General features: G+C 44.3%; 1 protein-coding gene across 9 annotated transcripts in view; it reads right to left on the bottom strand.

Annotated features, from left to right (window-relative positions):
• YIPF1 (Yip1 domain family member 1) overlaps positions 1 to 16,939 on the bottom strand; it is a 31,653-nt gene extending 14,714 nt beyond the window's left edge. For 5 of the 9 annotated variants that reach the window (XR_011503384.1, XR_011503385.1, XM_014844333.3 and 2 more), the window contains exons 1-8: positions 16,783 to 16,915; positions 16,464 to 16,534; positions 16,014 to 16,093; positions 11,621 to 11,784; positions 7,902 to 7,982; positions 7,569 to 7,656; positions 4,315 to 4,431; positions 357 to 523 (exon numbers count right to left, since the gene is read on the bottom strand). Coding sequence is in view for 6 of the 9 variants with exons in the window: in XM_014844333.3 (XP_014699819.1) it covers positions 357 to 523; positions 4,315 to 4,431; positions 7,569 to 7,656; positions 7,902 to 7,982; positions 11,621 to 11,784; positions 16,014 to 16,044 (648 nt within the window). In the remaining 3 variants the exon portion in view is untranslated. Of the gene's footprint in view, positions 1 to 356; positions 524 to 4,314; positions 4,432 to 7,568; positions 7,657 to 7,901; positions 7,983 to 11,620; positions 11,785 to 16,013; positions 16,094 to 16,463; positions 16,535 to 16,782 lie in introns of all 9 variants that reach the window. The other 4 variants (XR_011503386.1, XM_014844334.3, XM_014844337.3 and 1 more) reach the window with 2 other exon arrangements.
• Positions 16,940 to 17,014: the final 75 nt, after the last annotated feature.

Below are 17,014 nucleotides of genomic sequence, written 5' to 3'. Positions count from 1 at the left end.
AAAGAAAAGGAGGGAGGACAGGGTTTCTCTGGAGGCCTTTCAGAGAGGGCTTTGTTCGTTCCAGGCACATATGTTTATAAAGGCCCCCGAGCCGATCCGAGCTGGGCCCCACTGCCACCTTGCTTTCTGGGGACAGCCTGAGAAACCCCAGCAGCATGCAGACTGAGGGGCATACTTTCATAACGAAGGGCTCAAGATCCAGCGAAGGCACTTGGCTCCCCAGCCCCCATTCCTGTGGAACTTCTAAATCCAAAAGCTATTTTTCAGGCTCACATCACTGTCAGGCTAGACACAATGATGCCAGGTGAATTTTCAACCAAGAACAGGGCACTACTCAGAATAAGGATGGTACTTACTGCTGTGGGGATATAAATGAAGAGAGAATATCCATAGACGCACACAATCTCCAAAAATGAATAGGAAACGATGTTCATAACTTTGCTGTTTCTCCACATGAGGAAACCCCAGAGTGCGAGAGGCACCAGCCAGGCGTAGGCGTAGACAACTGTTGCTGCTATGGACACTGAGGGCGACAAGACACAAGCTTTACTCCTCGTCAAGCCTTTAAAGTACCATCAGAGCACTTCAACACCTCTCTGGACTTATTTCCTGATACGCCCATCTACTTCATTGGGCCATGGGGGTCACGTCTTAGGGATCTTCAGAGCCCCTGAGCCTGGTACAGTAGCTGACACACAGTAGGCACTCTATAAATGTACTGAAGTGATGAATTGTGAGCATTTGTCTTTGCAGCGGTGACCAGCAGTCTCTCATATGGTTTTTACAATTTGTTTAATAACTACCAACCAGTATTATTAACAACTGAAATACTTCAGAGGGCCACACTACAAGCGCTTAAATATACTGAGCCAAATAAAAGCCAACTATTCCCTTGGAAGAACACATCCTCTTTCCTAGCATAATGAGAGCTGACACTGACTTCTTTAGCAAATTTATTAAAATGCCCTGGGTACAGATTAACTTGCTCTGCATGCTATTTAGAGTTCCTTCTGTCTCTGAAATAGGGAGATCCAGCTCATAGATGAATTGCTTGAAATATTCTCTACTTTCACTTTCTTCTTTAAATCATTCTGTCTCTGTGGTGGAAACGCTGTTTAGTGGCTCCTCAGAACAGCGATGTTCAGTATATTGCTGTCCCTCCCCTCCTCCTCCAGCAGGAGCACGCCCTAGGGGATTCATTTCCCTCTTCTGGAGCGGAGGATCCTAAAGCACAGCTAAGCCCGTGGCACCCGCCCTTCCTACATGAAAACCAGCAGGTAATTCACTTAGCACTCTTGGCAAGAACAAAGGCACCCCTAGCAATCACAGCAGACTCTGGTTAAGACATGTGATTGCCCAAAACATTTTTAGCTCCCAGAACAGTTTTTTCACGTTGGGAACTCCTTCATTAAGCCAAATGTAATTTTGCCGACATATTGCCTTTTTCTTGGACAACTAAAGGAAGGGGAAGGGAATTACCATGGCTGCAGCTACCCCCTGGGCGTCCAGCACTACACTGAGCGCTTTACTGAGAGGCAACGTTGTCTAACGGTCAGGGTGCAGACTCTGTATGCAGACTCCATGGGCTCTAGTCCTAGCTCTGCCACTTACAGCTAAGTAACCCTGGGTGGTGAGTTATTAACCTTCCTGCCTCAGTTTCCTCATCTGTAAAGTGGGAATAATGGCAGTACACTACTTTATAAGATTATTAGGAGAATTAAGTGAGTTAGATTTGGTATACTTAGAACACTGATAAATAAGCGCTCAATTAAGAATTAGTTTTTTATATTGTTGATACGTAAATACATTATTTCATGTAACATATATCTTCACTTTAGAGATGAAAACATAGGATCAGATAGGCTGTGGTTTGGTCAAGGTCAAATAACTACTAAGGGGCAGAAGCAGGATCTGACCCTGGAAGTGTAACTCATACTCTTTACATAAAATGGAAAAATGTTTATTGATAAGGTCAATGACTATCTTAGTGGTACATACATCCCACAACTCCCTTACACTGGGATGCTCAGCAAAGGAGGATTAGAACTGATAAAGACCCTCCCCAGCTTCACCTCAGGCAGGGTGATTCACTCCTCTTTCTCTGTCAATCCACTTAGCATACCTCTCATAGAGAAATTAACACACAATGTCTACAGCAATGTTCGCTTACCTGGCGTTCTTTACTTAACCATTGAACTACTGGAGGGCAGAGTCGATATCTCATTGGTAACATTTATTGAGTTAAACTCAAACCAAGGTCATTTGATAAATGGAGTTGGGACTGAATCCAGGTCTGACTCCATAATGGAGAAGGAAAGAAGAGAAGGGAAAATGGGCATGGTGGGTAGAGGGAAGGAAAAGAAGGAAAAATACATGGACACGCACACAGGTGAACACATATCTCTACAGGCACACATTTATGTCTATCTATAAATAGCAATAGTTAACCTTTATTGAACTCTTTTTTTGTTCAAGATGATGAGGATTTTTAGGCTGCTTAATTTTAAAATGGCTTATGATGAGGATTTTTAGGCTGGTTAGTTTTAAAACTACAGATGAGATTCAGGCTCCAAGGAGTGGAATTTGTTTGCCCCTTTGTTGGGAAACATTTACATTTCTAAGGGAAACCTCTATCTGTGAAGATGCCTCCCTCTCTGTGCCAGGAAGAAGGGGGGATGGTCTTATCTCTAGAAGCTCTTAATCAATGCCAGAGGCAAGAACTTAAGTTGGTTACTGTCTGGCAACCTCATGTAACTGACCCCCCCCTCCACAAATCCTCCTTTGTCTTTAGCTGAGGAGAAAATTCAAGGGGTGACTTCTGCCATTTACTCAATCAGTTTGATTCTTATCTAAAAGTTGTGGGACCCCCAAATGGCCAGACCATAGGGGCACTGATACCATTTTAACTTTTTTACATATTCTTTGTCTTGTAAAGAGATAACTCACATACCTATGCCTTAAATTTAGCCTTACTCTCCACCCAACTTTGCAGCAGCAGCAGCAGGAGCTCTGACTGCCCGTGGGTCCTGTCCCCACACACCAGCTCTGCCTGCCCATGGGTCCTGTCCCCATGCCAGCGGGGGCAGCAGAAGCAGCGGCAGCAGAAGCTCTGACTGCCCATGGGTCCTGTCCCCATGCCAGCGGGGGCAGCAGAAGCAGCGGCAGCAGAAGCTCTGACTGCCCATGGGTCCTGTCCCCATGCTATTCTATACTATTCTCTAAATAAAAGAGCACTACTGCCAGATCTTGAGAGTCTAAGAAATCTTTCTTTCGACTCCTCGGCTCACCGACCATCTATAAATAGCAATAGTTAACCTTTATTGAACTCTTTTTTTGTACAAGACACTATTCTAACCTCTTTACATATATTAACTCTTTATTCTTATGACAGCCCAATAATATAGGTATTATTATTTCCATTTTACTGATAAGGAATCTGAGGTCAAGAGAGATGAAACATCTTGCCCAACAAGGTAGAAGCTCACGAGGGTGGAGTTGGACCCTGAAGCCAGCGGCCTGTTCCAGAGCCTGTGCTCCTGTATAGTCTATGTACAGCCTCCTGACAGGAGAGCAGGCAGGTGGGGACGGAGGGAGGGAGAGAACGGAGAAAGTGGCACGGGTGAATCTCCTACAAAGCCAGACTTCTTCATCTTGGGGTGGCTGCCATCTGCAAGTTCTTTTTTTTAGAAATGAAGTTTTAAAAACAAGAATGTCATCCACAAGCCCACCACTAGGACACGTTCACTTCTGCATTTTCCCTTCCCGGCCTTGACCGTTTGCAGACTTCTCCTTAACGCAGTTGCTAACAGCACTGGCTAAGTTTGGATTATCAGTTTTCCATGTTGCTCTAAGTGCTTCATAATGGGTGGCTACAGACCCAGCTAGAGTTATCATGACTTAAATAACAATGCTCCTATTGTTTCCAACATCTGGATAACACAAACAATGGTACAATGGAGACTTTCATGCACAATGCTTTCTGCTTATTTTGTACATTTTTCTTTGGATAAATTCCAACTGCTATTTGGCCTTGCCTTACAGTTTTCTAAAAGATTATGCGGATTCCCAATATTGTGAAAGTACTTAATGTCACTGAATTGTACACTTAAAAATGGTTTAAAAATTACCACAATAAAAAAATTATGTGTATTTATACAGATGGGTGGTAAATTCTTAGATAGTAGGTGTGTTTGAACCCTTAAATATAGAAATCAAGGGCTGCAGCACCTAGACAAGGGGCCAAGAGCTCAGTGGGTAAAAGGAACTCATGCTTACAAACTGACAGCATTCTGATGCTTCAAGCTATTCACCAACCTTTTCGGAATTCGGGCACATAATGGTATGTCTTCTCTCCCAGATGGATTAAGAAGTTGGAAAGGTTCCCACTAATTGCTATGGCAAAGACCAATGTGGCACAGATCCAAAAGGGGCCTGCAAAGGAAACCAGAAAATTCAGAGACAAGAAAATGAAGCACCGGCCCTTAGACTCTTATAGAATAATTTCTCATCTCCTTCCCCCTATTCATGTAAGCAAAGGAAAATGAATTTCAGATGCAATCAATACTCATTTAGTGGAAATTTTCTTTTCTAAAAGGTCAAACATACAACTCAAAAATTAGTTGCCTTAAAGATGGGAGACTGAAATGCAAAGGCCAAAACATGTTCCATGATAGATGAATAAAGATACTGATTTGTTTATAGTTTCTTTTATTGAAAGATCATCCAAAAAAATTCAGCCATTTTGTTAAATGTTGCAAGGGTTTGTTAACTTCACCATCAGGACACAGGAAGCAAAGGTTACTTCCTTTATCTAAGTTCCAAATGTTAATGCCAGAGAAAAATGACTTAAATCAGACAGGTCCTTCTGCGGTCTAAACGGAAGAGCAGGGCAAGCAGAACATTTCAGGAAAGAGTTAACTTAGTCTATAACTCACCATGGGGGTGGTTTGTGCATGTGTGTATTTAAGGTTTTAGTTTTTCTTTCTTTTTTTTAATGAAAAAGTAATATATGCACATAGGTCAGTGTTCAAAAGGTACAAAAGGAAACAAACAGAAAGAAAAGTAAACTTCCTTCCCTCTCCGTTGCCTAGGATGCATTTCTCTCCTCAGGGGTCATCACTGTGACCAGCTTCTGATGAACGCTGCCAGAGACTTCTAACACACGAGAAAACGCATATTTGTGAGTGTGTGTGCACGTTTTATACAAATGATAACATACATATATATTTTCACCTTAATATAGCCTGGAGATTCTACCATAGCTATTCATAAAAATGAGCTTATTCTTTTTTAGTGATTATAAAATACTCCACTAAGTGGATAAGTACACCACGCTTTCTTCATTTCACTTGATTTCATGAACACCATCCTTGTTATTCCCCATCTAGAAAAAATACTATCAGAACAAACACAATTTTTAAACTGACAGGTTTTAATAAATTCTATGAATTTCATTTTTCAATTTCACTAACATTTTGCAATACCTTTTGGGATTATTGCAGGCACCTTGACATATCATAAAATTAAGAAAATTTGGGGCCGGCCCAGTGGTGCAGCAGTTAAGTTAGCACGTTGCACTTCTTGGTGGTCTGGGGTTCACCAGTTCGGATCTTGGGTGTAGACATGGCACCACTTGGCAAAAGCCATGCTGTGGGAGGCATCCCACATATAAAGTAGAGGAAGATGGGCATGGATGTTAGCTCAGGGCCAGTCTTCCTCAGCAAAAAGAGGAGGATTGGCAGTAGTTAGCTCAGGGTTAATCTTCCTCAACAAAAATAAAATAAAATAAAATTAAGAAAATTACTGTGTTGGGGGAGATAACTAGCAGAAATGTGTTAGCACTTTTCAAAGCCCAGATGGTTCCTGAGTTGGGAAAGGGAGCACAAGCAATCAACTGGGACACTCCCAAGAGTCACCAATATCGGCTTTCCACAAACAGCTGTTTACTCAGCAGCCTGCAAGCTTCCTGCTAAAGCCAAGGACTAAATCTTGTTCACTGTATTATTCTGAGTTCCTAGCATATAAAAGATGCAACAAACAAACAAAAAAGACAAAAAGAAAAAAATCCTACAACCAACAATAAAAAATCCCCAAAAGCTTTGTTGAATGAATGAACAAAACTGACATGTTGTCAAAAGGGCTGAGACTATCCAAGCATATGACCACGAGTGGGCAAAATATTATAGTACCTCTAAGTAGAAAGCAGAGACTATTGTATCCTATTGGCCATTTTTACTAAGAACCCACTGTCCTCTAGACTCAAGCTTAGTTGCTGGGGACACAATGATGAGCAACAGACACAGCTGCCGCCTCTGACATACTCAGACACATAGGAAGCTGCACCTCCAGAGACACAACCACTGACTCATCCCAGGGTTTGCACATTGCTTCACACTGCCTTCTCTCTTCCTCTTCCTGCCAAATTCCTACTCTTAATATGGGGTGGGAGGGAGCCTTAGTTTAGTTTGTATTATGCATTTTTATATTACAAAATATTTCTAACATACAGAAAAGCACAAAGAATGATAAAATAAACACTGTTGTACTCATCGTGCACTTTTTCAAATCCTTCTAATGGTGTAATACTATTCGTACCCTTCTACAACATGTTTTTTTCCATCTACCATTGTTCTGAGATTTACCTATGTTGATGCTTATAGATCTCACTCATTTTTAAAAACTACAGAATTCCATGTGTGAATACACCACAATTTACTTATTCCTTTTCCTGCTGATGAACATTGTGGTCGTTTCTAAACCATTTGCTGCTGCAAGCAAAGCTGCTGCAGTGAATACTAGTCTTCTGTCTGTCTTCTCTTATATACGTGAGTTTCTCTAAGAAGGTATATGTAGGAGTGGAACCGCTAAGTTGTAGGGTATAAGCATCTTCAAATTGCTCCAACTGGTGTACCAGGTACGTACCCATCAGATATACAAAAGTTCCCACTGCTCCACATTCTTGACAATGCTTGAAAAGCTGACTTAGAGGATGTCACTGCTCTGCTCGAACCCTCCAAGAGCGTCTCACTCAAGCAAAAGCTGCTGTTGTTGGAGCCCCTTCCCTCGGGAGCAGTGGGGGACCTCTGACGTCCTCTCCAACAGCAGGGAGGTCAGGGGTGGCAGCCATGCCCTGGTGCACCGCTCTTACAGACTTCCAGTGCTGTTGACTGAATCGCATGGGACGCCAGCCCATCTGAGGGCAGAGCTGGATCTCAGCACATCAGTGAACAAGTGTGAGAGGACCTTCTCCACACTCACCCCCACTGCCAAATCCTCTAAAATTAAAGTCAACAATCTCCTCTTAGATAAAGTGACTTAATTTGCTTCATGTCTGTAATGCCATTTGAAGACTTTCCAAGGACGTACTATCACTTGTATTCATGGCATTACTATAATGTATAATTGCATTTTCCCCAAAATCCTTTTAAAGGTTGCTACTGAAGCTCAGAAGAGCGAAACAGAATGTGGCATGCTCCACCAGCAGTGCACTTCTCAACCCTGCAAGCAACCTGCACACTCACTCAGTTCAGCTGGTACAAGGTCAAGAATCCAAACAGCACCACACCTACCATAGAGGTCCGGATTGCTGCGGACATACAACCTCACGAAGTTCTTCCCTGGTACCGGCAAAAGGGACCCTTTGATTCTGTCAAAGACCTGGAAATCAGCATAGCAGTCAGTTTACTGAAGATTTCTTCTTAAAGTTTAATAAAGTCAACCACTGCGAAATTGAAACTTGGTTATTAGAGCTTTTATGATGATGGTACTTTCCAACGCTAAAACCTTTTACTTTTGAAGACCGTATCCGGTATACAAAGTCTTTCACATTATTTGATTGTTTAACCACAGAAGAAACAAGTCTCCATTACATACCAAAGGGCAAGTGCAATTGGTTTACTAACCTGGTAAGTGTCTACATCAAAGAATGTTTGATAGTATTCAAATGTCCAGAAGGGCGAGCTTTTCTTCTGTCCGGCAAGTAACTGTCAGATGTAAAACAAAACACAATGAACACAGAAGTAGCTTCCTTATTCCAGCTACGCAGAGAGATGGGGAGCTGATCTAACGGAAAATCAACACGTAGAGAAGACCAAGCTCTTCTGCATTCATCAACTTTGCAGTAGCCACACCCAGCTCTCGGCCGCTGTAAAACAAGCCGCAGTTTTGAAGGCACAGCAAAAGGTTTCAAATCTGGGTCCCTCAACTAGAGGGCGGCTTCGTCAAAACCCGAGACTCTCTGAGTCTGCCTTCTCTTACCTAAAAGGCACAGCTAACAAGATTGACCTCATAGGATTACAGGATTAGATTAATTATATATCATGTATATTATGTACAATAACATATATATGCATATACACACACACAGAAATATATACATACAGAAGGCAGTCAATGTAATTCTTCTTTCCCTACCCCTCAAGATCCTTACTATTATCACCACCTGAATGCTCAAAAATCCGATATACTGATTCATTCTAAAGTACTAAAAACTTAAAATACGCTGCTCTGACAAAAAAACAAAATTCCAGTTTAGAAGAGGCACATGAGGAGGGCCACGCCTGCCCCAACAGCACAGCCATCGGACAGTAGAAGGCAGGCCCATGCCAGGACTCGTGACTGCCATCTTCAGACACCTGAAGAGGCGCCATCTAGCAAAGTGTACAGATGGGCCCCAACGAGCTCTGCAGGACAGAGGAAGGTGCTACGGGCAGATAATTTTGTTCATCAAAAAGGAAAAATTTTTCACAATTAAAGTTGTCCAACAGTGGCAGCGGCTGCTTTACATGGTAATGAACAGCCGGTTCCCGGGGGCACTAAAGTGTCGTCTTTCTGACACTCCACGGACAGCGTTAATATCTTGTGAAGGAAGCTGAAATAGAGGAAACTGAAGGTTCTTTCCAACTCTAATATTACGAGGTATTGAACACAGAGACCCACGTTCCATAAGCTGAGCCAAGGAATTCTGTCAGTATCAGAATATTGGTAACCTCTTCCCAATTCCCAGACAAAACTAAGGGATACAATGTTTTCCATTTTAATATTTTTCTTCCCATACATTTCTTCTTAAACTTTCGATGTCTGCTGTCGCTCAGTGTGATGGTTAATTTTTTGTGTCAACTTGTCTGGACCACAGTGCCCAGAGACTTGGTCAAGCATTATTCTGGATGTTTCTCTGAGGGTGTTTTTGGATGAGTTTTACATTTAAATTGGACTTTTTGAGTATAGCAGATTGCCCTCCATAATGTGGGTGGGCCACGGCCACTCAGGTGAAGGCCTGAAGAGAACAAAAGGCCAACCTCCCTGAGTAAAGCGGGCTTCTCCAGCAGACTGCCTTCAGGCTTCACCTGCAACATCGGCTCTTCCTGGTTCTGCAACAGCATGCCCTTGGACTCAAAACTCCAACTCTTTCCTGAGTCTCCAGCCTGCCAGGCTCCTCCATCAGATTTTAGACTCACCAAGCATCCACAATCACGTGAACCAATTTTTTTAAATAAACCTCTTTCTCTCCAACACCATATGATCTCACTCATAAGGAGAAGATAAAAACAACAAACAAACACATAGAGACAGAGATTGGATTGGTGGTTACCAGAGGGGAGGGGGGAGGGAGAAAGTGGTGATTAGGCACATGTGTGTGGTGATGGATTGTAGTTTTCGGGTGGTGAACATGATGTAATCTACTAGAAATCGAAATACATAATGATTTACACCTGAAATTTATATAATGCTGTAAACCAACGTTACTGCAATAAAAAAATTAAAAATAAATACAAACAAAAAGTAAAAAATAAAATAAACCTCTTTCTCTCTATATTCACATCCTATTGCTTCTATTTCTCTGAACTCTGACTAATTAATACACTCAGCTGTACTAAAAATCACTCCTGTGTCCTGAGGGTCAACAACTTTAACACGCACTTAACACAGACTAACCCTAGCAGAGAGGGGAGCAGAAGTTCTAGACTCCGACTGCCTCGGTTCAAAGCCCCACCTGCTACCTGCCAGTCGAGTGTCCTGGGGCAAGTTACTTCAACTCTGCCTCAGGGTCCTCCTTTGTAAAATGAGGATAAGAACAGTTCTTCGCATGTAGGGTTGTTTTCAGGATTAAATGAGATGATCCAAGTAAGGAACTTTAAATGGTGAACAAATATCACCTATTGTGATGATGATGATGACAATGGTCAACAGGTTATTTTCTTCTATTTCAGATGAGGAAATCCAGGCTTAGGGAAATTAAAGCCCCCTACCCAAGACCACACAGCTACTACTGCTGGCCGGACCAGGCCTCGCACTCAGGCTCCTGTCTGAGCTCTTGCCACAATATCTAGTATATAATGGTCTTTAATTTAGCACAGGGGCCGGCCCAGTGGCACAGCAGTTAAGTTCGCATGTTCCGCTTCTCAGCGGCCCGGGGTTCGCTGGTCTGGATCCCGGGTGCAGACATGGCACTGCTTGGCACGCCATGCTGTGGTAGGCGTCCCACATATAAAGTAGAGGAAGATGGGCATGATGTTAGCTCAGGGCCAGGCTTCCTCAGCAAAAAAGAGGAGGACTGGCAGCAGTTAGTTCAGGGCTAATCTTCCTCAACAAAAAAAATTAATAATAATAATAATTTAGCACAAACTTTGGTACTTATTTCGCTATTTCATGGAGTCCCACAAAGAGCATCCAACACCCAAGAACTCCACTCTTTTAATAAGCCTGTGAACACACGGCTATAAAGTGGGTGCTCCTCTAGGGCATTACAATCATGATTCCGTTTATTAAATACGACAAGAAATACTATTTTTCTGGAACACACCAATGGTGTACATGGAAATAAATCTTTGTGATCAAAAATAGCTCTGACACTATCCATCCAACCAGATGCAGAAACCTAGAAGTCTCCCCAGATTCCTCCTTCTCTCTCCCCACCCCCTTCCACCGACTCCTACTGAGCCCACCCTCCAACATCTGGTTCAGGCTTCATCACCTCCAGCCTGGACACTTCAAGAGTCCCCTCCCTGGTCCTCTGGTGTCCGGTCTGTCTGCCTCCAATTTATTCTCCACACGGCCACCATATCTTAAACATCTTTAAACGTATCTGGCCATACTGTTGAAAATCTTTCAACAGTTCCCAATACTTTTTGGAATACAACTCATGCTCACTGGGTTGATTCCTTGCCTATCTGTGTAGCCTCATGTCCGTCTTCACCTAGATTTTCCTCCCCCTGTATATGAAGATGGGAGACGTGCTGTCTGTGCCACGTTCTTCCATGCCTCTCTGACTTTGCCGAAACTGTTCCCTTTGCCTAGATCATCCTTCCTTGCCTTCTTCCCATGGTTATCACCTACTCTTTCATCAAGACTCAGCTGAAGCATCACCACCTCCAGGAAGGCTTCCGTAACTGGCTTCTCTCTGTTCCCACAACGCCGGAGCTCCCCTCCACCCGCGGGCTTCCCATAGGTAACAATGGTCTGTCCGCCTGTCTGTTTCGTCCCCAAGGCAAAGGCCACGTGTGATTTACCTTTGTGTGGCCACTACTTGGCACTCTACCTGGCACACAGGAGACAATGAAGAAATGCAGGAACAAGTTTTTTAAAAATTAAAAGAAAAAAAATTTCAAAGACAAGTTCGAACCTCAGTTTTGTCAGAGTCATCGTTTCCCAGTAACTCATCATCCTCTTCTCTCCCTGAGCCTCCTGGGGGTCCTGGCTGATGTTTCGGGGTGTCACCAGGATCCTCGATGCTGATTGTGGTGGTATCTGGGTTTGCTGCTAGAGAAGCGGCTGCATCACCAAACTCTGAAACAGATTAGAGGACAAGGGCCTCAGAGGCCTTACCCACACTGGAAATTCTATCCCTTCAGCTCAAAGATGGGTTGTTCCAACCTCAGCTTTACTATAGACACTGATACAAATGGCAAAAGGCTCTGAAAAACATCTCTTCTAGAAATCAAGCTGACAGAGAAAAAAGATTATGAACAGAACAGAATTTGAAGTCAGACCTGGATTTTAGTCCTAGCTCAGCTACTTACTAACTATATGAGCCTGAATAAGTAACTTAATCTCTATAAGCCTCAGTGTTCTCTTCTATACACTGGGGAGAATAATGCTTATTTTAAAGAATTCAGGGAAAGTTAAGAACATTACCTAGTAAAGTCCTTAGCAGAGTGCCGGGCCCATATTAAGTAACCAATCAAACCTCTCTTCCTTGATTCAAGTTCAAAAACTCTTAATGGAAATTATTTCTTCCACTAAGTTCTATATAATCACTACAGAAAACATGGGGACGAAAATGAAAGTAGAAACCATAGAATAAAAGTCACTCTTAGTCCCACCACACAAAGGCAAACACTATTAACTTTAGGGATATTTCCTTTTCTCTTTGTAGTAAGGATTCATGCCAATGATGATCATTCACTCATTCAACAAATATTTACTCCATGCCTACAATGTGCCAATGAGATTCGGCGTTCTCACCCCGGCCCAGGTTCGTTTCTGATCAGGGAACCACACCACCCATCTGTCGGTTGTCATACTACAACAGCTGTGTGTTGCTGTAATGCTGAAAGCTATGCCACTGGTATTTCAAACACCAGCACAGTCACCCACGGTGGACAGATTTCAGTGGGGCTTCCAGACTAGACAGACTAGGAAGGAGGATGTGGCCACCCACTTCCGGAAAAATTGGCTACGAAAACCCTAAGAATAGCAGCGGAATATTGTCTGATATAGTGCCGGAAAGTGAGAGGATGGAGCAAAAAGACCGGGCAGGGTTCCGCTCTGCCGTACACAGGGGCGCTAGCAGTCGGAATTGACTCGATGGCACTAACAACAAAAATAACATGCCGAGCACTGACTTATGGTCTGATAATACTATGTAAACAATTTTGTATCTTGCTTTGTCTACAGGGAATTATATAAAATTATATTAAAAAAATTTTTTTTCTTATTCTATCAGTCCTTACAAGGATCATTTATGTGGCTACACAATATTTCATCAGCAGGGGTGTGGGGAGAGTAGGAGAGACACCATAAGTTAACACAATTCTTCCACTGTTAGTGGAATTTGGGATGGTTCCAACTTTTCATTAGTACAAATAACACAGTGAGGAGTGTCTGTGTAGACAAAGCTTTCCCGGTTACGGCCTTGGGGTGAACAGCTCTCAGTGTGATCCCCAGGTCAAAGGGTGCAGACCATTTTTAAGGCCCTTGAGCCATCCTGTAAGCTGTTCTCCACAGCACCTCCCTGTTCCCGTCCACCAGCAATGACTGAGACCTCCTGTCTCTGGATATCCCAACAAACTTCATTTAGCTGCTCTTGAATACAACTCAGGGCAGCTTGGGAATCTGACAGGACTACAGAGGATACCAGCAGGGCACCACGATAACACTGCCAGCGTGGCAAGAATCCTACGACCGGCAGTAGGATGGGCTCTTGGATAACCGAGCCCACCTTACTGCCTTTCAGCTCTGCAAATAGTTTTGTGAAGAAAATTAAAGTAACTAAAATTAATTAGTTATCAGGTGGCTGATAGGTAACAATTACTCAAACTTCAGTCTCCAGTGTCCTGGCTGTTAAGGCAGTGTGAGTCTCTGGAGTGAGTCGGTCCTCCACTTAGGTGAAGCTTCTAATGCTCCACGACCTCGGGGAAATTACTCTGTATCTCTGAGCCTCTGTTTCTTCAACTATAAAATGCACATAGTACCTATCTTAAGTATTATGATAATAATATTGTTATAGTTATCATTTGACCAGCCAGGGAACTGACATTTAAAAAGATGGTCACAAATTTGCCTGAAGGAATCAGACCAAGGAAGATAGACTTAAGTCTTATATTTAAAAAGCAGTAGTTTACTGGGGGGACGGCACGCCAGGAGAAATAGAGAGTGTCACTTTAGAGGTACAAAGGCTGAAGAGGCTCAAGGGAAGATGATAACCCATCTCGGTGCTGGGATTAGGAAAGCCTTGGAGAAGCTGCTGTATGAGAAGGATGGTATCTCAAGAAAAGGGAATGGGATGAGCAAGACCCAGAAGACAGAAAACATGACCTGTGTTTGAGGAACAGCAGACGGCACAGTTTTATAGGAATGTAGGCTGTGTGGACCGCTCACGTGATGGCTATTCACACATTCTGCTCTCCGTTAGTTATTCTCGTCCATCTCAGCTCCTTGAGGGCAAGATTGGTGTGTTTCTTATTTCTTCTACCAACATTACCTGCTTCTACATCCTGGCACATCCTATGCTATGTTTTGCCGCTGTTCCTTTCCTGACGCAGTGTCTTCACTGGAAGGGTCCTGATCTCCACTTTTTCATCTAACACTACCATGCTTCTTTGGGGAAGCCTCCTATGACCCCCACAGCATCCCGTGTTCTTTTCTAAAGAGCGAAGTCCTTAACATGGTCTATAAAGCCCCGTGTGATCTGGCTCCTGTCTTCTCTCAAACGTCAATTCGTGACAGCCTCCCTCACTGTCTGTGCTTTGGCCTCCTTTCAATTCCTTGGGGAAAAAAATCCAACTTCTTCCCTCCTGAGGTACTTTGCACATGCTGTTCTTCACGCTCGAACTTTCTCGCGCTGTTCTCAGGTAGGACAGCCAAGGAAGGCCTCCGTAAGAAAGTGAGATTTGAACAGAATGAGGGAACAAGCCATGTGGCTAGCTGGAGTAAGAATGTCCCACACAGAAAGATGGCACAAAAGCCCCCATCTGTGAGAGTACTTACTGTCTAGGAGGAACAGTGACAAGGCCTGTGTGGGTATGGCAGAGAGAGAAAGGGCAAGAGTAGCGGGAGACGAAATCTGAGGAGTGGAGGCTGGATCACGTAGGGCCTCCTCCTAAGCACAGAAAGGGCTCTGGCTTTCACTCCTGGTAAGGTGGGAGCCACTGGAAATTTCTGAAGGAAAATGACATGATCTGACTCAGTTTTAAAGGCCACTCTGGCTGCAAAATATCAACTGAAGGGAGGAAGCAGGAAGACCAGAAGGCAGGTGAGGGCTATAATCCACACAAGAGGTGACGGTGACCCTGAGCATGGCGGGGCGCGGTAGAGGTGCTAAGAAGTGGTCAGATCCTGGATGTACTTTGAAGATGGAGCTGACAGTATCTGCGGATGGAAAAGATTTCTCTTTAAACATTATATCTCTTCCTCAGACGGTAGTGGGAAAGCATAGGTTGTGCGTGGAGGTCTGCTTTACCACTTACTAACCAGGTGAACTTTAGGGAAATGACTTAATTTTTCTGTGCCTCAGTTTCCTCATTAGTAAAATAGAGAGAATAACATAATTGTCTCATGAAGCTGACATAAGGATTAAATGAGTTAATATTTGTAAAGCACTTAGAACAGTGCCTGCCATAAAGTAAGTGCTACACAGGCGTTTACAAGCCAGATAAGCATTTGTGAATCCCTAGGTCAAGTTCTGGATTATGAGTTGCAACTTTTCCTCCAGCGCCTTCATAGTCTGTAGATACGTATTTAAATGATCATTTTACAAATGAATGTCTCCCTCGCTAGACTGAGGGCTTCGTAAGGGAAGAACCTGACCATTTCTTCACTCCTCCATCCCTGATGACTAGAACACCTGCCCGGTTCACGGTCACACTCATGAGATGCTTACTGATTCAGTGAAGGAATGACCTGACCACATTTCATCAGAATTACCTTTTTTACACTTTTATCTACTCCAGCAGTATAAAAACTTCTCCTTTATCCTTTTGTCTCCCGTATCTAGCACAGTTCTACGTACAAAGTAGGGGCTCGATAAGTGTGTATTGAACTAAAGCAGGAACTCCACATACATTTTCTGTAACCACTGTACTAAATTTACCATGGTAACAATCTGAAGGGCTGTTTGACCAAAAAGAGCAGCTGGTGTGGACACACAGGAAACCCTGGGTGTGGCCAACACTCTTTTACCAAGATGTTGGCAGTAACCTTCTTTAACAGCTGTGCCAGTGGAGCAATGAAAATCTGCTGCTGCGCCTGTGGAAATACTGACCATAAAGACAAAGGTGGGCACCCAACTAACGCACCTTCAAACCGCAGGTCGTCCACAGCTGCCATTCAGCCAGCGGGGCTTCTCCCAATTACTAGTGCGGAAATGTGCAGAGGTCTAAAAAGGAAAAATAAGGAAACGTAATAGGATTCCAGAATAAAATAGCTGCAAACAACCCTTATTTCAGCGTGAGAAATGGTATTGCTTTCTCGTGCCTCCTTTCTCAGTGCGGTGTGATAGGTTTATATGAAGATAACCATTTAGCATCAGGTACTGTTAAAACTATTACAAGCAAACTAACCTGGGGGATCCAAAAAAGTTCCGTCCAATCTCACTCACTGCGTGCGTTTAGGGGCCAGGGGAGGCCTGAGGTGGAAGGATGAGGAAGGGGGGCTGGGGTGTGAGAGCGGCGGCTGAGAACAGTGAAGAGCAAAGGCAGTTCAGCCCAGCCAGTGGTTAAGGGCACAGGCTCTGGGGCCACACAGACCTGGGTTTGCTTCCCGATTCTGCTGCTTCTCGCTGTGTGACTGTGGGCTCCTCGGGCCTCAGTTTCCTCATCTGTAAAATGGGTTCATAACAGCACCTACTCACGCGGTGCTGGGGGCCATTAAATGAGTGAGCAAGGCGCTTAGTTCACAGCCAAGCAGTTAGGAGGAGCTGGGGAGACAGCGACCCCGCAGCCCGGGACACCCTGAGCCGCCCCAGAAGCAAGGCAGGCTGTGGGGGAGGAGCGGGCCGCCGCGGGCCCGCACGCAGGACGTGCCAGGGCCCCTCGTCCCGCGCCAGCCCGCAGACGACCGCCTCACCTCGGGCCCTCGGCGTCCAGCCGGGCCGGGAAGGCTCGGGCCTCAAGCGCTCCGCGCAGGATCCGGGCCCGCCGGGTTGCCGGAAGCTGGAGATCCGGGGGGCGGGACTTCCCCGCCTCCTCCGGGCAGAGCCCCGCCTCCTTAAAGAGACAACGGCACCGAGAGACGAAGCTTCCGGAGACCCCAGCGGGCAGCCCCTTCCGGAGCCCGCTGCCTCCACCGCCCCTCTGGA

Source organism: Equus asinus, chromosome 5 (assembly GCF_041296235.1).
Source record: "Equus asinus isolate D_3611 breed Donkey chromosome 5, EquAss-T2T_v2, whole genome shotgun sequence".
Lineage (NCBI taxonomy): Eukaryota > Metazoa > Chordata > Mammalia > Perissodactyla > Equidae > Equus > Equus asinus.
Note: the sequence above shows the minus strand (reverse complement) of the source record. Positions and strands in the feature narration are given on the sequence as shown.